The following is a 20,902-nucleotide window of genomic DNA, read 5'->3' as shown; positions in this document are numbered from 1 at the left end:
CAAGGGTTTGTCATATTTTAATGACATTGATCTTTGGTGTTTCCCTCGTTAGCACTCACACTCTCCCCATATTTCCTCCACAAGCCTGCTAGGGATGGAGAGTTACAAACGAAAAGGAAAATCACATTTGAGACTAAAAACAAAGTATCAGAGCCTTGACTTCTCCACTAGAAACTACATGTACAAGGTCAAGATTTCACATGCAACACCTTACATCACAGACCCATACCTCACATCCTGGCCTAGAGCTGAAAGAGATTTCCTGCCCCCTGCCAAGGAGGTGCAGCTCAGTCCTGGCACCATGAAACCACTGGGGTGGCTCATTCATGTTAATATTGGCACAGCTTAGAACATCCTTGTGTGAACTGCATCCTGACTAGCGAGCAGCAGCCCTTGTCCCTCTACCCATCCATACGGCATCTCTGCATCTCTGCCAAGTCCTAAACTAACTCTAAAAACGAAAGATCCCACCTATGAACATATCCTGAGCCATGCATGTTCTGGTGAAGCCCATTTCTTCCCAGAAAGGACCACAGCATAGGCAGGACTGGTGTTAGAACACCACACTCTAGGGGAGCAGTGCTGTGCTACGGAGAGGGACTGTGGCCTGGAAGACTCCTCCACTCCAGTGGCAAAGCTGGAGCATCACGCCCGGGTTAGCCCAGTACTGCCTGTCTCCAGAAGGATGCTGCAGGCCCCCTTCCCTTTCTTCACTCCACCGATCAGCTCCATGGATATAAAAGGGCAGGAAAAAGGAAAGGAAAAAGGCTTTACAAAGGATGATACACCAAGTTGCAGGGCTTAGCTCAGGGGATGCCACGAGGCTTCAAAATTTGGCTGATGTGCAGTAAGTATGGTTTGTATTCCTGTTAACTCTTCAGCAGTCGGAATGTTGGAAGTTAATATGTTTTCTTCCCCATGGCTTCCCTTGCAATTCTTGTCCCTTCCCCCATCACCCAGGATAGAGAAGCCCTCTGGACCACCAGCATCCTGTTAGAGCCACCCATCCCTACTCTTCCAGCTCCTGGCCAGCTGTGAGGTACAGGTCTCTGCTGAGCAGTACAAGGGTAGCACCAACACACAACTCAATCTCTACCTGTTCCGCGACTCCCCACTGGTGCTGTCATTACTATAGAAGTTGGTACTGTCAGGAAGATGGTTATTATTAGTTAGGTCACTGTATTCAATTGGTCCCTCGGTGTCCATGGAGGGCTGGGCCTGCTCCGGCAGGTCCAGCTCACCAGCGCTTTGTCCTTCGCTCCCACCAGGGGCTGTCCGCGGGCTGGGGCCGTGCTCCGGCAGCTGCACAGACTCCGACAGGACGCGTCCCTCCAGCTCTGTGCCCAGCTGCTGAGAGGTGGACTGCTGTGCCGACGTGCCCTCGGCCCCGGCGGGCTCCGCGCCAGTCTGAGAGCTGCGGTGGATCCGGTGGCTCACAATGATGTTGTTGCCAAAGCCGCCCATGGACGCCATGGTGGTGCTCTGCTCCCGCTGAACCACGGCAGTCATGCCGCCTTCTGCCATCAGCCTTTGAATCCTGCTCAGGGCATCCTCCCCACTGGCCCCATATTCTGCACCTTCACCTGCAAAAGAAAGCAGAAGCAACTCTGGGGCACAAGGCAAACTAGAACATAAAATAAAGCATGCTGAGTAGTTGCATCACACAGTGTGCATGTACTGGGACAGAAGATGGGTTTCATTCCAGACGGAGCCCAGTATTTTCTTTCCGTAACTTTCCACTTGGTTAAGTGTCAAAAAAAGGCACGAAATTCTGTCACGAAAATCTTGGCCACTTCCACAGGTAACCCTCACAGACTTGCATGTCCAAGCCTTGGAAAAGCAGCTCTTACCTGGCCATAAAGATGGGGTAAAGGGTGATAGTCAAAGTGGCAGGATGCTTTATCACAGCTATGGAGACAATCCTGCCAGTCCCGTGGGGACAGAAGAGAAACCTCAGTTTGCACTGCAATAAACCAAACATTTCACCCATGGTGTTACAGACCCATGGCTTTTCCTGCTTCACCTGTTTGAGAAGTAGGCAGATGACATGATGGCAATGTCCCCAGTGTCAGTCTAGGCAGGACATAAGAAGCTGGCCAACAGCAGATAGCAGCTACAGAACACAGTCTCCCACATCAGCTACGATCAAGTGTGTGGGCTCCTGCTCCCCTTGACTGATAATATCTTTTGAGGAATACAAAAAAACACCTGAAGACCTACAGTCTTTGTCTACTCTTATCATTGAGGCTTCCCTTTACAGTTGGGCTGTAGTGAGCTCGGAGAGAACAATCATCAGATACCTTGGATGCTCAAGATTACCTTTGGAGAACAAAATCTCACAAAAGAATTGTCCATGTAGGAGATTAAATCATCATGACAGTGAAGTTCATCTCAGTTCAGTTTCTCAGCATCCTCCTTTTGCTAGAAACCCTACCCGGAACATTTGGGGAGAACAATCTGTAATAATAAACTGCTAGAAACATTCCACAGTGGGATCTTGCTGGTTCTTATTAAAGAAATAAATCTCACTCCCACCAGTATGAAGCTATCACAGTGCTGATTTGAGGAGAAAGCCACAAGCTCTCTTGGCACCAAGGAAATGAACACAAATGTCAACAAGGCTAGATGTAGGGAGGAGTTAAAACACAATAAAAAACAAACACCACACTGACTAGGAAAACGAAACACTTGGGGCTGTGGAGTTTAGTATCTTTATCCATGATTTGGATGAGGGGATTCAAGTGCACCCTCAGTAAGTTCACACATGACAGTAAGTTGGTAGTTGGGAGTGTTGATCTGCTGGAGGGTAGAAAGGGTCTGAGGAGGGATCTGGACAGGCTGGGCCATGGGCAAAGGCCAACTGCATGAGGTTCACCAATGTGCCCTTGGGTCACAACAATCCCATGCAGGACTATAGGCTGAGGGAAAAGCTGCCCGGCAGAAAAAGACCTGAGGTGCAGGTCAACAGCAGCTGAACATGATCCAGTGTATGTCCAGGTGGTCAAGAAGGCAAATGGTAACCTGGCCAATATGAGCAATAATGTGGCCAGCAGGATCAGGGCAGTGATTGCCTCCCTGTAGTCAGCACTGGTGAGGCCACACCTTGAACCCTGTGCCAAGTTTTGGGCCCCCCAGTACAAGGACGGACATTGAGGTACTGGAGCACATCCATGGAACAGCAATGAAGGTAATGAAGGAAGGGTCTGGAACACAAGTCATAAGAAGAGAAGCTGGGGAGTTCAGGTTGTCTAACCTGGAGAAAAGCAGGCTCAGGGGAGACCTTATCACTCTCTACAACTCCCTGAAGGAAGGTTGCAGCCAGGTAGCAGTCAATCTCTTCTCCCAGTTAACCAGCAACAGGATAAGAGGAAACGGCCTCAAGCTGCCCCAGGGGAGGTTCAGGTTGGACATTAGGAAGAATTTTTTCACTGAGATGGTGGTTACTCATTTTAACTGCCCAGGGAAGTGGTGGAGTCACAATTCCTGGAATTTTTCAAGAAATGACTGGACATGGTACTTAGTGCTGTAGTTCAGTTACATAGTGGTGTTCGGTCAAAGGTTGGATTTGATGATCTAGAGGTGTTCTCCAACCTAAATGGTTGTATGATCACACATCCAGCATGAGAACTAAGATACCTAGCAAAGTCCACACTATGTCACTGTGGAGACATCATGCAGTCAGTCAGTGACAGCTTGTTCCCTCTTCTCATGGGCTCAGTGATACTTGCATGTAGGTTTCTGCTAGGAATGCAGTAAACCTGCTAGATCCACTACACCTATCCCCGTGATTAGAGCACCAGTGGGATCACAGAGACACCTGTAACCACATGAGAATCTGCAGCACGGCCTTAGAGGAGTGAGCAAGAATACCCCTCAGACAGAGCCTGACCCACAACTCTAGCAGAGAAATCACATTCAGGTTGTGGCTGGTGTATGAATTAGGATGTGGCTGATGCTTGAACTAGGAACTTGGTTGACCAGTACAAAGACTGGGGACACGGCAGTTATTATACTGGAAACTTCAGTGTGAAATCATGCATGCCAAGGGATATTGAAACATAATCATGAGCAGAAATAAGTGGAAAGTTTGAGGAGCATGGTTTTGGATGCAGTCATCACTTCCTTCTGAGGGCATAGTCATACTTCATTACCAGCCATCTGGCCAGGCCAGAGAGGAAGCTCAAGAAAGCCAAGATTTGCAACCTGGTCTAGAGACATGCCAGACAGTCCTATCTACACAAGTCCTGAAACAGCAGGTACCGTGCTCTCGATAGATCATTTATTATAAACCGGTACAGAAGCACTGGAACACCAAAACAGCAAGGACTCCCAGCCAGCCAATGCTCCTCAGCATTAAAAACGTGCTTTGCCACAGCACCCCTTGCTCTTCCCTGCCCCTAAACTACCATATGCCATGGCTGAATTGCCAACTGAGGCATCTGCTTGCTCAGAAGACAAGCAAGGGCTGATGCGACAGCAGGAATCAGCAAGGCATGAGCCTTCAGATCCCAAGATACAGCAATGTTGGAAATTCCCAGCCCATCAAGAGCCAGAAGTGAGTCTCACCATTCAAGCAGCCAACAAACACTTCTGCTTTGGAGACTGTCCTCCCCTTTTCTTCTCTCCAGCTTCAATGATGACTTTGGCTGTCTAGTTAGGAGCAAAGCTTGCTGTGCCATTTGCCTTGAGCTGAGCTACAGCACAGATTCACACACAGCCCGTTTCTACTGCCTGGTGACTCCCACACACATTCTTTCACCAGGCTGCCAATGCAGACTACATTAGTACTCAGAGTAAGTGAAATAAGCTGACTTCCATTTGGTGAAGGTTCAGGGTGGGCAAACAGGCACTTACCCAAAACAACAGCACTGCTGTAAACCACATACAGCTTGCTGCAGTGCTGTGCTCCTACAAATGTTTTCTACTGTAACCAGAGTGACCTTTCCAGAGGCCCAAACTCCCATCTTTTCCAAACACAGAACAAAACATTACTCTTGAGAGCAATTATCCCAAAGACATGGGGATTTCTGTCGATGTAGCTGACTGTCTCAAACATTTAACTAAATAATCCCTAGCTAATGCATCTGTTTTTAAAAGTCTTCTATGCTACTCCAGTAAGACAAGAATTTGGCACAGAAATCTATGCAGGCAAAACATCTTACAAACTTTTGATGGAATTGGGCATAAGGCAGGGTATTTCCACTTTTAAATGAAGTGGACTCTGAAGTACTTATAGGGAGTACAACTTGTGTATCTCTGGGCATGGATAGCACGCTTCTGATGAAATGCAAAGTCCACAGAAGCAAAGATGAGATCAGACTCCCCTGTATCTGTGCAATATACTGACATTGCTCTTGGTTTGCAAACAAACCTTCAAAATTAGAACTAACAGTAAGCACTGCAGAGATATCTAAGTCTTCAGAGAACATGAAATAATAGCTCTGAGGTGTGAGCTGACCCACTAATTCAGATGCTCAAAGATAAAAATATCAGCATTTTTACATTAATTCTTGCATAAGAATAGAAAAGGGAGGGACACACCACAGTATAAGCAGCTATGAATAATCACATCTCCCTTAATGCCACGAGAAATACTACTAGTTACTTTTCTTCTCAACCAAGCCCAGAAATATGTTCACACTTCCTTTCAGAGGTATTTAATCCAAACAACTCCACAGAACTCAGAAAAGACACAACTGATTTAAACTTGTAAAATTCTTTTAGTAATATCTCACCTTGGCTATTCATATGAGTGAAACTTACTTTTGTAATGAGAATTTTAAAGTATCCCACATAATTTAATCCCAAGAGACCCAAGTACTTGGAGTAGATCACGCTGTAAAGGCTTGCATAGTACATACTTCTAGAACCTAAGTCTATTTTTTAGGTAGTGGTTTTCAGAGGATTTTAAAGAGAACCCAAATTTTCTATAGGACATAGGATGCAGATGGATGGGCAGATGAAAGGCTAAGGGATCTACCCACGTTTTCACTTGGAGAATGAGAGGCAGATCTGGAAGCTGTTCCCTGGTGTCCCAGTTCCCATTTCCACACTAATTGTACAAAAGTCACATCACATCTGACAACAGCATTGCAAGAACGTGTTCAGCTAACATAAAACAACATGTTTCTTCTTGTTAGCATTCACGAGGCTCAGCTGGGGACAGAATATTCCTGCCCAAGGAGCCCTTCGACACGTATTCCTAATGTCTCAGATTAAATAAGTTACATCACATGCAGGCACACTGATTGCTTCTAAGTGCTCCTCAGGCATCCTCAGGAGGCTTTACTTATATCAGGAAAGTTTTGCTTGCACGTGCTGTCTTTTCACTACCAACAGTTTGAACAGACTGAGTCTCACAAATCCAATCCTTCATTTTACAGCCCTCTTCCCTCTCAAATATATCTGCTGTGACCTCTGAAAGCAGTTGGAACTAATGGAAGTTTGTACTGGCTGCTGACAAACACTTCAACCCAACAAGTTAAAAACTGTCTATGGCATGACAGTAGTCAATACGTTGCTCCCCCAAAGACAGGTGAAGCAGCAATCCACTGATGGCTACAATTTCACTGATGGCTAACTCATAACATGTGCTTACTTGCACAACAAGCACTGAGCTAGCTACCTGAACTTTAAGCCCCGAAGACAACGCAGATGATAGAAAATGAGATGCCATTTGCTTTTCAGTTGTTTGTTGTTGGTTTTTTGTGGGGTTTTTTTCTCTTTAACAACTGGTGTACCTGAAAGATGTATGGATATACTCTCAACAGCCAGAGGACAGCATGGGCCCACTATCAAACAAGTGTCCTGCAGCTCTGCAGAGATCCCTCTCCCTCACCCTGCAGCAGCTTTGGCACAATTGCAGACCCTGTAGTTACTGCCCCTTGCACTGTACTCCAAACAGCCTGAACAAGTGGCAGCCACAGCCTGACCCAGTCTGGACCGGGAATTACGATTTCTAAAGGTAAAGCCTTGGGCCATTAAATCTCATTAGGAATTTTTGTTAGGTTTTAAGTGAGATTCAATTTGCCAGCTGAATACAGATCTCACTCCCATCATGCCTGTCTGTTTGCAAGGAAAACATAGTATAACGCCCAACAGATTGTTTCTAATTAAGGGTGCCTCAAACTTACAACTATCACTATTTCCACTATGTCTGTCAGCTTGAAAGAAAACAGGAGACAGCTCAAACACAGTTTTAAGCATTTCTTGGTACCTCTCCTAGTTTTCTCTCAACTCTAACTACCTTTCCTTTATGTGTGGCGTAGGAGCAGAGTTCACAAGTCCGCTATTAACTGCTGCAAAACAGAAAGATTCAGACATTAGAGGGATTCACTTCTAATAAAGTCATCATATACTCATTCCTCCAAAGGAGGTAGAAAGATAATCAGAGCAGCAAAGTCCCCGCAGAGCTTTGCATGAGAAAAGGAAACTATTTATACCCGCACAGAACTTAATTAGACTTCTGATGCAATTCTGCCTTTTTTTTTTTTTTTTTTGGTACAGTAAGCACATATCTGCAAGAAATGCCCTGCACCAGAATTCCCCACAACAGCAGGGCTGATAGGACAGAGGACAGAAACCCACTCTCAGGGTAGCATTAGCCTTCCTTTTTCTTTTTGCTTTTTTTTTTTTTTTTAAACACACAAGGAGGGTTTTTTTTGGTTGGTCCGTCAGTTGGTTGGTTTGGGCTTTTTTGCCTCTCATGTCAAGGTGATAACTAAACCACTTTCCTTTACATTACTCAGAATCACACTTGATTTATCCATTCTGCTGCTGATAATGCTGCTAAGCCTTTACATAATGATTTCCATCTTCAAAGCCCTATCCAAAAGACTAATTAATCTCCACAGCCCCTGGTGTGCCATACTATGGGAAGATTTATTCCCATTTGGTAGATGATTAATAATTTGCCCTGGGTCACACCCCAAGTTACTGGTAGCACTTTTTTTTTTTTTTTTTTTTGCCTTTTTGCCCCTGTGTCTAGATTATGCTATTAGGAAACACACAGCTTCCCTTCCACCAGGCAGAGTAAATATAGTGGGCAATTTAGCCATCAGAAAAGCACCACAGCACCTAATCTCACCTGCTGGAACACACTGGACGTGCATCACAAGAGTTGGTGATGCTGGGAAGACAGCTGGCTTAATGTCACAAGCAGCCAGTAATGCTCACGTGTAATGTGAAGCACAAAGACTTAGATGAGCCAGACCACCGCTGCCACAAGTACCTGGCTAAGGTGTTGTCTTTCTGCTTCATGTCAGGTCTTTGTAGTATTCTTCTCTCATGGATTACTACTGATTTTTGTGATCCTTCATGCTCCTGACCATTATTGTCTTCACAGTTCCCTGTTTCAAGTTACTCTTGAGCCATTACACAGGAATTTCCACTGAGGATGCAACTGGCATAGGAAGTGACCAACAACAGGGTAAAACATCTTGGCTCATCTCTGGTGCACATGTGTAAACTGCAGTAACTCCTTTGTTCTGCAGGCCCTAATATAGCTGGCAGGAGTGTGACAGCCCATTTTGCAGCTGTGGCCATTTGCAAGGGAACATGTAGTAAGTCAATGTCTGAGATGGAAATCACACCACATGTGGAACTCGCCAATCATCTTCCAAGCAAGAAAGGGAGATGAAAAGAAGTGCCTGTCCTAGGCTTGTTATTTACATTCCTTTTCTTCCCAATGTGACACGTTTTGCTTCATTGTAGAGATATCTTGCCAAGGCACTGGTAAAGAATAGCCCTTTCCCCATCTCATTAACAGTCTAGCTAAAACCCATGATCTAGATCTGGTAATTGAAAGGTTAGAAGGAACAAGATAAAGAAACTGTCAGATGAGTGCAGGAGGAGAAGCAGCACTGAAGAACTCTCCTGGTTTGACAGACTCCCAAAGCCTGCAGCATCAGCCATCACAGCCTTGATGTAAGAAGGTCCCACACTGTACCACGTTCTCAGCCTTGTACCACATGCAGTGGAAGAACCAGTTCCCATGAGCTCAGCATTTGTCCAGACAGCCTGTGCTCCAGTCGTGTTCACACGCCCTCAATTGCACTAACCTTCCAGAGAGGTTAATCTCAGCTCTGCTGAGATAAGCAGACGGAAACCCCAGCGGGCAGGAATTTCCCACTTAACCTTGTACAGAAGAGCTGAGATCAGAGAAACACAAAGCCGTATCACACATGCTGGATACTACACAGCAGAAACTGTGCAAGAGTCACATACCAAAAAGTAACTTTCAGAGTGACAGAGAACAAACAGGCACACAGGCACAAACAGACATACTGTGGGCTGCTTCCCAAAGCCAAGCAGGTTCATCATGAACCAACAACTCCAAAACCATCTTCTTGATTTTCTCTTGTCTTTGCTATGTATATACTGCCCAACCCCTACCTAACCAAGCTTTCAGAGCTGAATGAAAGCACAATGTTACAGTATGGAGACAAGAAGCCAGGAAAAATCAACACGTTTTCAACAGATCACTGACTTTATCATTATACCGGAATTGCATGGTAGTTGTTTCCAGCCCCTTACATGTTGGTAAGTTTTCCTGGACTGCTAACCATGAGAGACACTTTTGTAGAGCTGAGCTGGGCACTCGCCACGTATCTCATCAATCAAACTAAACAAAATTCTCAAAGCTGCTTTGTGAGGAGTGACTTACAGCATTTTTTATTTTGTATCCAAATGAGCTTGTGAAGCCTGCAGACTTTTTGCATAAATTGGAGGACCACACTGAACTCTAACAGAGAGGCAGAAATCGTAACTCAGCTGCTTTCAGCCTTACTGATAGTTAAGAGTTCAGGAGATTTGTGAGGAATGAAGGCAGTACAGTTGAATCTACAATGACACAATGATCTAGAGAAGAATTAATTTTCCTTTCTCAAAGCACGTGAAAAAGACAACTTTTCATATTATTCATATTTATATTTATTTATTCATATATCCAGAGATTCACTCTCCTGATCATCTATGCCTGGCTACTGAAAATTTAGGCTGGAGAAAGCTTTGTTGAAGAGAAAAAAGGAGCCTCCAACTGCACTGACAGGATGTGGAATGTATGTGGAAATTCCTAAATCACCAGGTAAGCGCTCCTACCTTCACCAGTCCCTGCAGAGGCGGATTCCTGCTCCTGTACCTCCCTCTCTGTCTGAGTCTCGGCATTCTGTAGCTGAGGTGCCAAGGTCTGGGTACCCTGTGATGTCACAGAGGTGGGAGGATTTCGGGGTTGTAGGCCTATGGCATTCATCAGGCCCATGTCTCTGTCTGTCCTCCACGTAGCTCTGCTGGTTCTGAAATGAGAGAAAAACAAGTAAGACCAGGACTATTGGAGGCAACATGCCCAAGCAAGACTGAAACATGAATGTGAGGCTCTCCTTGTCTCCACTTCAACCTGGCACCTGCTTGCTACTGCGAGGATGGGGATGAAAGGAATTGTTACCTGCACTCATTTACACACGCTGGTCTCTTGAGTTTTAAGCCACAGTGTCTTAGATTCCACTCACTCTTCCACAGAAGCAGTGTGCCTTACAGGCACAGAGAGATATCCCTGCAGCATTATTTAGCCTGCAGAACAACTGTCTTGGAATCACTGCGTTGAGGAGGCAACACAATGTGCAGTGCAGAAGCACAAAAACACACAAAACCACCTGCACAGCAGGGCCATTTTAACTCCCATGGATGTAGCCTGTACCCTTTTCCTCCCCTGGACTTCCTAGATTGTTAGTGTCACACATGAATGCACTCCAGCAGGCATTTCTGCCTGTTCCAGTCAGACAAGAGCAATCCTGTGTTCTCAAAAGCAAACAACAGGAACCACCTCAAGGCTCATTAGCTTCTCAGACTCGAACAGCTGAAGTGTACGATGCTACAGCTGAATCCTGACAATGCAGCGACGCTCTCTTCTAAACTGACCTGTAAGTGCTGGCATGGTAAAGAGATTCAAGGAAAGACTGCCTCATTCACAAAGTTTTTTTCATAAGGCTTTGAAATCTGCTACACTTCTTTTGCTCTCTCTTTGAGCTAGTTCATTCTGGACCAGTATTTCTGCCTTCAAGCTGCCACTATACCAGATTGAGTATGTACTGTCAAAAACTTTGGTAGTGGCAATATCCACTCATACAGCAGTGTAAGGAATCTCTACTGCTTACTTTTCACTCACAATCAGACCAAGGCTGTAGGGCAGCCCAGACATTCGCCTGTAAACAGACTCACAACTTCCTTGGTATGCTGAAGCTCACAACTCAGAAACACAGCTGAGAACAGCTGGCTTATGGAGGAATACTTGTCACCATGGCAAGAAGCAATGGACTGCAGCATCACCCTTGTGTTTAGAGCAACAACGTGCATCACTGAACAGGCTGAAATAGCCAACAGGGACATCAAGGGCTTTAGCTTGATTTTTAGAGTCTATTACTGAGAAACAACTGTCCCATGACCAGCAATTAAAAAGATGAAAATCAGTCACCAGGCCAGCACCATAGATTTGCCCATTTCTCTGTGAACTCTCGTGTTCTTCAGTTACCCTCCAAAGGCCATTTGCTTTACATGGTGTTTTTGATGCATCAATCCCCACACATTTTTCCCACAGCTGTTACTGGGGCCCTGAATGACACATGTGCTTTACTAACACTGGCACTTTTGGGCACTGAATGTCACTTGCTGGAAGAAGGCCAGGTGACCCAACTAAGCAATGTCAAAGGGGCAGAAAATTGCATATTTAAAGCTGCCAGTGGTAAGGGAACAAAGAAGTGACGTTTTCAGATCTAACAAAAACAGCAGAAAGGGTCAGGTCTCTCTAACCCAACACCCAGGAGACTCACCCGGGCCGCTCAGTATTCCTGCTGCTGGAATGCACAGTGAAGACATTCTCATTCAGCTGGTCCCAGTGGTACTCAACTCCAGAGTTTAAGGCTCTTAAAATGCCAAAGAAGGAAAAAATATTAGCATGACAGAACACTGTTCAAGCCAGCACACATTACATCCCCACAACACGAAGAATTTGATTCCTGCCCTACAGAAACTGCAGCTCTAGCTCACTTCACATTTTCTTTAAAAGGGTTCATCATGATAAACCACGTTGCAAACACAGTGCTGTATTACCAGATTACTCTGGAATATTCCATTCATTTCAATACAGTATTGTCACCAAGACACAGCAACAGGAGCAGAGAAATTTTCAGGAAATGAAGACATACAACTGTGCGTATAAAATCAGGTTACCCTAACTCCAAGTAACTAAACAAAGAATTGGAATGGAAAGGCCAATTCTCCCTGTGGTGTCTGCAAGCACTTCCTGCACTAGGTAATGGTCAGTAAGATTCTGCTCTTATTCAACATTTAATTTCTTTGCAAATGATTCTAATTCTACCTATAAATAATCTTTATACATCCCTCTCACTGACAGCCACTGTGGAACAAGGACATACGTAGAGGATATTTTAACAAGTTTCCACAGAAGAGCTTGTACTGCATCAACAGCATGTGTGTCTGAAAAGTCTAAACTTGAATTTTGCATCTAATGCTACTAAGTATAATGGAACAGCCAACAGTCTGGAAACCTCTCACAGAGCATTCTCCCCAAAAATACACCAAATCAGGGCTTACTACTCACAGGAACAGACAAGGTTATCAACCACTGCTGAAGACAACAGGCAATCACAGAAGCGAAACCACCAGAATGCTGCAAGTACGCATCCCACTAAGAGGGTGAGAGGGAATCCAGCTTACTCTGTGCCACACAGAAATGTCACAGGATGGGCACTCACTATGCTGTCCAAGGCAGCACAGAGATCTCCCACCTACTGCTGTGTTCCACCTTCAGGAGCACTCTGGGCTGCATTACCATGGAAGGCACTTACTAGAGTGTTTTGCCACACCCTGCTGACAGCCTGTATGAGCTGGCCTCCAAGTTTTGAAATGGTGTTGTGTATGATGGACTGTACACACCTAATTGCACTGGGTGGAGAGTTAGCAGTGCTGTGCAGAGGTCACAGCAAGGAAAGTGGGGGAAAAAAAACCCAAAAACAAACCAATAAAATAAGACCTGTGTAGACACCAGGGAACTGTGTCTTAAGAGCTGGACTTCCATCACCCTGCAGACAATCTCAGAACTAGGGGTAGTCCCATAATCTGAACGAAGGATTCATGGCAAATAGTTGGTAGATGGGTAAGGCTCAGGCAAAATGAGATGTTTTATGTACATATACACAACATACATATACAATTATTGTCCTGTAACAAGATGCCTCAGCAGAACTGGCAAGAGCCCCAGCTTAGAGAATGCTGCAGGTCAGACATGCCGCAATGGGAAAGCAGTGTGTACTGGAGGCCTGGGGCTAGGCTGCCAGGATGACAGCACCCCAGGTTAGGACCCAGGTGAGAGATGAACAAAATTAGGTCAACAAAATCACACATGGAAGCTACAAGAAGTAATCAGCCATTGCTTTTTTATTTTTTGTGCTGAGCTACTCCTGTGCTGCATTATATCCCAAGAAAGCAGCTGCCAGTGAGATGCCAGTTGACAAAGGTTTCTGAGTTTACTGACAGATGGTAATTTGTCACTAAAACTGTGCCAGTCCCTCTGGCTGCTCTGTCCCCTGTCTAATATACTGGCTGAGGCTTGGCTGTCACACTTTGCTGTCTGCAAAGTAGCACAGTTCCTAGGCAAGAGAGACTTTCTGACCTCGTAGTCAAAACTTCCATAAAAAGTCTAGTGTGCTTGGTATCTACACAAGCTATTACACAACAGAGCTGAGCCGACCTGTGATCTTCTCCCTCTTCCTCCACACGTCTTCATGATTCCCAAAGAACATGTATGGTCCCCCACAGCTACATACATGATTGGTATTCCTTGCCAATGTGTGCCTTGTCTTTGCCAGCTTGCCAGCTCCCAAGACAAGAAACCAGAAGACCACAAAGCTTTCCCCCAGGACAAGATATGAGCTGGCAATACCATATTTCCTCTCTTCCCCCAAACACTGTCTTCCTCTACTACACAGAAAGTCCAGCTCCTGCACACATACTTCTTTGAGTGGATCAATTTTACTTCTACAAAAGCACCATGGTACCAAGCTGACACGCAGTACAGCAGATGAAAAGATCCTGACCATGCTCCTGCCTATTCTACAGAGTCTCGCTATGGTACAGTGGGGTTGTTGGACAGCAAAGTCCACTCTAACTCCATGCAGTCACTTTGCATATGGCAAAATCAACAGGCATTAAATTTAATGCGTAACTTTTCATATTGGTTTTAAACACTTCCATTTATCAACTGAGCTTTGTTGCCAGGGTTCTATTAGCTATTCCTCTACTGCCAGAGAGTCAAGGGCTTTGCCTTCCTTCCCTAGAAGGAGGACCTGCAGCAGATGGTGCCACTGCTCCTGCTGCTGACTTGGGGAACCTTGGCTTAAGCCAAGGTCACTACACTTGGTCACGACAGGAGTTCAATATTCTCAGCAGCACTTTAACCTGGCTGTTTTGTTGGTCTAAGTGTGTCTCCCTGCTGGGTAAAAGAAGTGGCTCAGAATAAACAGCGGGCACTCCCCGCAGCAGCAACCATTTCACTGCAACCTTCCAGCAGTCTCTTCCTTCAACCAGCTACACAACTTACCCTTTCCCAACTCTACCTCTTGCAAAAGCCATAAGGCCCTCAGCACCATCTTTGTCCTCTTTAATGTTCATCTGTGTATCTCTGAGCTGGAATCCACATTGGTCTCTTCACAGCCCTAAGATCAGTATCAACATTGCCCCTGATTAGGTTTTCCAGCCTTTAAATGATTGATTGAGCCTACAGAAGAGATGTTTCAAACTGCATTAAGATACAATGAGGAGAGCATACACTTGCACTTAACAAAGGGCACTCATTGGGCACCTTTTATATGAAGATGGTAATTTCTCTTCCTAATGAATCAAAATGTCATCAAAGAAATAATGCTATTGTGTGAGCTAAATGCCAGTTTTAACACCATGCTTGCATCAGAAACTTTCACAAAATCACACCTTAAACCAACTTCAGTACACAAGATCTGTGTGACAACCACAATTACCTTAGTTTAAATCAGATTTTCAATTAGGCTGAAGACTTGCTTTGGTTTAGCCACACCTATTTAAAACAGTGCAATCTCCCTTTCCAGAAAGCCTGAAGGTTTTTTAGCTCTCATTGCAAAATACTGCTTGAATTTTGTAAATGAGCAGCCTTTCACAGTACGTTTCCCAGGAGATTTGCAAATCAAGGCCTGACGATTCATTCCAAAGAAGCAGATCTTACACTGGAGAAATGAATATTTTTCAGGTAATGTAAGCATTTAACTTTTGCTTCATCAAACTCTAGACATAGAAATGCTAGAAGCACTTTACATTTTTCAAGGCATTAGGTAGAAGCTCTGTGTAGCATGGAGCCACTTGGATGTGGATGCAGTAAAAAGGACATTTGTTGCCCAGGGCTTTAGGGTGAAAAATTGCAATTCTCTGCACTGTGTCAGTCATGGACAGTGAAGTCCACTTAGTCAAGTTCTTACTTTCTTCCCTTTTATGGCTGTCACTAAGCTCTCTAAGCCCTCCCTGGAAATTTCCATTAGCTTTGTTATATGCAGAGCTGCTCACAGCCTGGATTTCCCAGCAGGGATCTGTTCTAAGATGGACTTTTCCTTCACGCTTGTGTCCAGCTCACATTATTAACGAGCTTGGAGAGGATGAAGGGCACAGACTTGCAGGCTTTGCTGAAAGTCAAATAAGGATTCAGAGTGGAGCCTGTTAAGTACCAAGAGCTAACAACTTAGCAAGCCTCTCCCTCTACACAGAGATATTACCTACACAGCTCAGTTATGCCTCCAGGAAGAAACTAGGACCAAGTACTAGGAATTAATGACAACATTATTAACAAATGACAAGAGAGCTGAAATACAATTTACTGCATTTGGTTAACCAGTATTTGAAGGGTAAACTGACAAAGCACAGGTCAGCACAGGCTCAGACATCTGGGTAAAACCCCCGCTGGCATATCCAAAACTGGGAGTTGAAGGGAAGGAGGGATTAGGATGAAAATTCCCCAACTCTACCATAACAATACAGCTCTGGAGCATGACAGCAAGACAAAACAACCCATAATTTGCATCAGGGGATGATTTAAGTGAAATCTGAAGAAGGCAGCAGCAATGAGCAAATGCACTGCTCTCCTCCTTCAAATCCTGCCACAAGGAGAGGCCTAACAGCAGCCCACTTGTTTGCTATAGTACCGAATTAAATTTTGATTACAACATTGCTGTCTGCAATCTCATCTAAAAATACCATATCAGCACAGCCTCATTACCAGAATGAAGACTGTGGCAAACCCAACACAGAAAGGAAGCTGCACAGTGATGCCATGCATGCACCCGATTTTCATGCTGCCAAGTTTGCTTCCACCACAAAAGAAAATACTCCTTAAAGCTGATTTCTCAAATACACTGTCCATTCCCGATCACTAAATGCAAGCATACAAAACCAGATTAGTTTACAAAGAACTTGAGTTTCCCAAGACATGCTTTCTTCCCTTTGTGTAAACTTGTTCTTCTTAAGCCATTCAAACTGTATCAAGGAAACAGAGTGAGCTACAAGAGAGCAAGGTGGCACTATGCTAAGGAACAGGACTCTGTTGTCCTGGTTTGGGAAGGAAGGAGTAGCACGCAGTATCTCGTGCAGTGCAGTGCAATGCTATGCTGGCCAGATTCCAGATGCATCCTTGTCAGCAGCTCATTATCTCCTCTGCCAGGGTGGTGATGATCAGCACAGCAAGCCCACCCCTAGCTCCCATGATTAGCTATGCAACGGTATTGTTAGTACAAGGCAAAGTTTGGCACTCCCAGCAGCTGCCTGGATAGGAAAACAATAATTTCTAACGCCCTACTTCATAAATATTTAGCTTTCTGTGCAGGCAATGAACCACGTGCAGAGACAAATCCAAGTAGAACTGGCTGCAGTGCAAACTGTATGGAACCAGCAAACAGGATTTCTGGAGTAATTCTGCAGGGCAGTAACTCCCTCTGACCAAGAAGAGGTGGCAGCTTCACTGGCGCCAGCCCGTGTGTAACTAGCCAGGGGAAGGGCACGGGATCGAGTACAGGAATGCAAGGAACACAAGATCTGCAGTTTGTGATTGACAACCACAGATATTTAAATGATGTATGACATCATCCTGTTCATCACATTGAGATGAATGATGCATCTAAGAGCAACCTCATTTTTACTCCTCACACTGATACAACCCACTAATTTTCTAGAATCCTGCAAGTTTTTCCTGTGTGAAAACCAGCAACCATGCAGAAATATACCGACACCGACTTGATTTGTCCAAGGTGCTGCAGAAGCAGGACAGCAAGCAGCTTGGTGCAGCTGGTAGCTGTGTGCCTGCTTCAGGGAGGGTGCCAGCTCAGCTTGGAACACTTTGCAAAACGACTGGTCCTGTTCATTTGATTGTGCAGTCCTGCCAGTCAGGTTACATGTTAGGATTTTTGAAGATGCTGTATTCAAATTTACACCATTTATATGTGGTCAGCCCTGAAAAGCTGGTGGTACCAGTAGCTAGTTCAGTAGCTCTTCTGTCTCAACAATGTAAACACATACATGTTTGCTTTGCCTATCAGTGGACACCTAAGGCTGGATCCAGTTCATGATCTTGTGGCCAGTGGATAAGATTTAGATAGAAGGCACACTCCTAACAGCCATCTTCCCTGAACAAAATTTTGGTATCTCAGCTAAGGAAGAGAGTCATGAATCTGCTAAGCTGGTAGATACTTCAGAGAGAAAGAAGAGGGAGTGAAAGAAAATACAGATTAATACAATAAAAATAATGTAAATAGGATCGTTTCTTCTGATCTACAGAACCACTGTAGCTAAAAACAAAGTGACTTCCAGGAGTCAGCATTTGCAACCTACCTAGAGTTTGCATGTAGAAGATAAGCAGAGCCATAAAATAATTTGAAAAGGATGACACACCACCAGAAAGCATTAAGAGGAATTTGTCTTACATTCCATGGGAGAAGTCTTCAATTAAGAATCAGTCTTCCAACACATTCAACAGGAGTAACAAATGGAAATTAAGCACTAAGACAATGACAGAGCGAAAAGGAAAGAGCTTAGTATGAAAGTGTGGATGTTTGATTGTCTTGGGACTCAAGTACAAATATTGAGGTTGAGAGTGCTGTCCTTAAGGAATGCAAGGCTGCACAAAAAAAGTCTGTGTTGAGAATTAGGACAAGGAAAGTCCCTCTCAGACAGCCTTCATTCTTCTGCCAAAACAGTTTTAAAAAGAGATTTGCTCAAAAATTTTTTATATTACTGTCATGTAAACAGACTGTGCTTACATACAGCGTGACACAGGAAGTTGTAGCTTGTATCATGTTTATGAGAAAAAGAGCACAGCACCCAGGCCAAATAGCCTGGAATAAACAAGGCAGAAATAGACCAAATAAGAATTTCCTGAATTTTCACTGATTTTCTTCTCACTATATCTTGCCAGTATACCATGGTATCCTCTGTATCTGGCTCCAACCACACCAAGTACCCGGTAGGGACACCTCTGGAAGGTAAAGAACAGATTCCAGAACTTCAGATTCCAGGTCTTCAAACAAGCACAGTTCAGCTTGATATTATCATACACGCAGCTCTAAAGATGGATAACTTGCTTAAGTCCTCTAAAAACCTAAAGGCTTGTTAACTGCTTAAAGTGATTAAGGCAGACTACACTCCAAATAAGCTTTGAACCCTCAGAATATCTTAGGCTGTTTATTATCTATCAGTTCTTCCTGTGGCTTAGACAATTTAGGATGTTAGGAGTCTTTGGAGGAGTGCAAATTGTTTTCACCTTCTAAGGCCTTAAAACATCTTAAACTGCTAAAATTGTTCAGAGCCAAAGTCACTCTTCAGTCATACTTGAAATTTCATTATTGTTTTAGCAGAAACTAACATTATGAAGGAGGCTTGTTTTGTAGATATTACACCAGCAAACTAAACCAGAAAAATGCATCTAGAACAGGAGAAAGCAACGTCAAAATAAATGTTTAAAATTAGTAAGCATAGCAAATGCTTATTTTTAATAGAACACTGGTATGTGCACACACAAAGCTGCCAAGCTCCAGAACCAAGATCTTGGTTTGGTCAAATCTCAGTGAGATCCACAGGGCAAGCAAACTTTTATATTTATAATCTTCAGCAGCTTAGAAATTACCCAACTAAAAAGTACTCTGTTTAGCATACAGGGGAAACCACCTCCAGAAAAAAAAAAAAGGAAGAAAAGAAAAAAATCATCAAGGACCCCAAACTGCAATTATTACTTCAATTACTCGCAGTTTGTAGACATGAAGTTAAGACCATTTGCAGAAGGATTTAAAATTAGGAAAGAAAATGAAAACAAAAAAGAATTGGTTGTTTTATTTGCTAGCTGGATTCATCAGCAGAGTCCTGATGGAAAAAAATAGGCATAAGGGACACCAAATAAAACTCCCCAAATAATATGGATTAAAGATTGGAAAATTAAAGAAAATCTTATTGGAAAGCCAAGGAAGTAAACAAGTGAACAAGGAAGGTCTAGTATAGATCCGTGGAGAAAAGAAAGGTTATAAGACAGCCGGAGAACTCGTGCTGCAAGCAAAGGAAAAGACATTCTAAAAATAAGCATGAGGAAAATGGTATTAGAATGAAAAAAGATCTACTCGTTTGTGAGGCTAACGACAAAAATCAATGATGTTTCAAAGTGGACAAGATATTGAACTCTCTTCTCTGAAGTCTCCACTTATGAAATATCCAAGGGTACTTGTGCAATTAGGGAGTAAGAAATATGCCAGACATAGCAGCTAGTTGCACTCATTTAGAAACTTTTTTTAAAAGTTAACTTTTTTGAGTCATTCGCACCTGTTTTTTAATACATTACCAAAAAAAAAGAGGAAATGACAAAAGGGCAAAAAAGTCAACTTAGCAGCATTCTTCAAAAAGAAAGCCTTACTTAAAACTGACTATTATTGTCTTCTAAGTGTAACTTTTATCCTTAAAGAGAATAATATAACAAATAGAAAAAAGAAGATATATTGAAACAATGAAAGAGTGAGCCACATGCAGTAGGCAGTTAGTAAAATAATTGCTTGCATGAAATTTAACTGCTTTTGAAGACAGAATTAGAAAAAAGTACAGGAAGAAAAGGTGGCAGGTGTGATCTGAATAGATGGAAGTGAAGCATTTGGTAATGGTTTTTACAGCACATAGCCGTGCTCTTACGAAGAGTGCTGCTGAAACTGAGAACGAGTTAGGACCTGCAGATGGCCAGCAATGCAGCACAAACTGGTAAATACCAGGCTACCATTTCTTAACACAGAGTTCTGTACGAAGTTCCCTTTCTCATGGTGGGAAATAAATGTCACTAAGTAGTCAGTGCTACAGCATATCTTAAAGAATTGGACAAATGAACTTGTTAATAACTGAAGATTTAAAGCAGCTTTCAAAATTTATCTTTAGGAATCATAGAATATTAAGTGGAATTTTATGAGGGCAACTTTCACTTAATGCCATCAGTCATCCTAGATATCCCATTCACATACAAAAAGGGAAAAATAATAAAAAACGGTATCAGAATGGAAATACTGTTTCAAGCCTTCACATTAGCATTCTACTTCTGCAACTGCAATGACCAACCCTCTTGGCACTGAGGTTACCTAGGCTTCTGTGCAGAATTTGGAAATAATTAATTTAGTTTTTTTCTTAAATGCATGAAGAGTAAAATCCAAATGTATGGCTTGCAGGATGCCGTACTATATCTATCTATATCTATAGTGCAAAATTTGCCATCTTTCCTCCTTTTCAGTCCTTTTATCAATCAAAAGCATCTTTTATCCTCATTTAGACAATTCAATGTATCTTGTGGTTAACAGGCAGC

General features: G+C 43.6%; 1 protein-coding gene across 3 annotated transcripts in view; it reads right to left on the bottom strand.

The window, feature by feature from the left end:
• The window catches only part of AMBRA1 (autophagy and beclin 1 regulator 1), a 127,369-nt gene continuing 106,467 nt past the window's right edge, over positions 1–20,902 (bottom strand). For all 3 annotated transcript variants that reach the window (XM_063398468.1, XM_063398469.1, XM_063398470.1), the window contains 3 exons: positions 11,823–11,915; positions 10,099–10,292; positions 1–1,583 (listed from right to left, as the gene is read on the bottom strand). In XM_063398468.1, the coding sequence (XP_063254538.1) occupies positions 1,093–1,583; positions 10,099–10,292; positions 11,823–11,915 (778 nt within the window). In that variant the 3' untranslated portion in view covers positions 1–1,092. The remainder of the gene's footprint in view (positions 1,584–10,098; positions 10,293–11,822; positions 11,916–20,902) is intronic.

Source organism: Prinia subflava, chromosome 5 (genome assembly GCF_021018805.1).
Source record: "Prinia subflava isolate CZ2003 ecotype Zambia chromosome 5, Cam_Psub_1.2, whole genome shotgun sequence".
Classification (NCBI taxonomy): domain Eukaryota; kingdom Metazoa; phylum Chordata; class Aves; order Passeriformes; family Cisticolidae; genus Prinia; species Prinia subflava.
The sequence above is the reverse complement of the archived record's forward strand: the minus strand, read 5'-3'. Positions and strand labels throughout refer to the sequence as shown.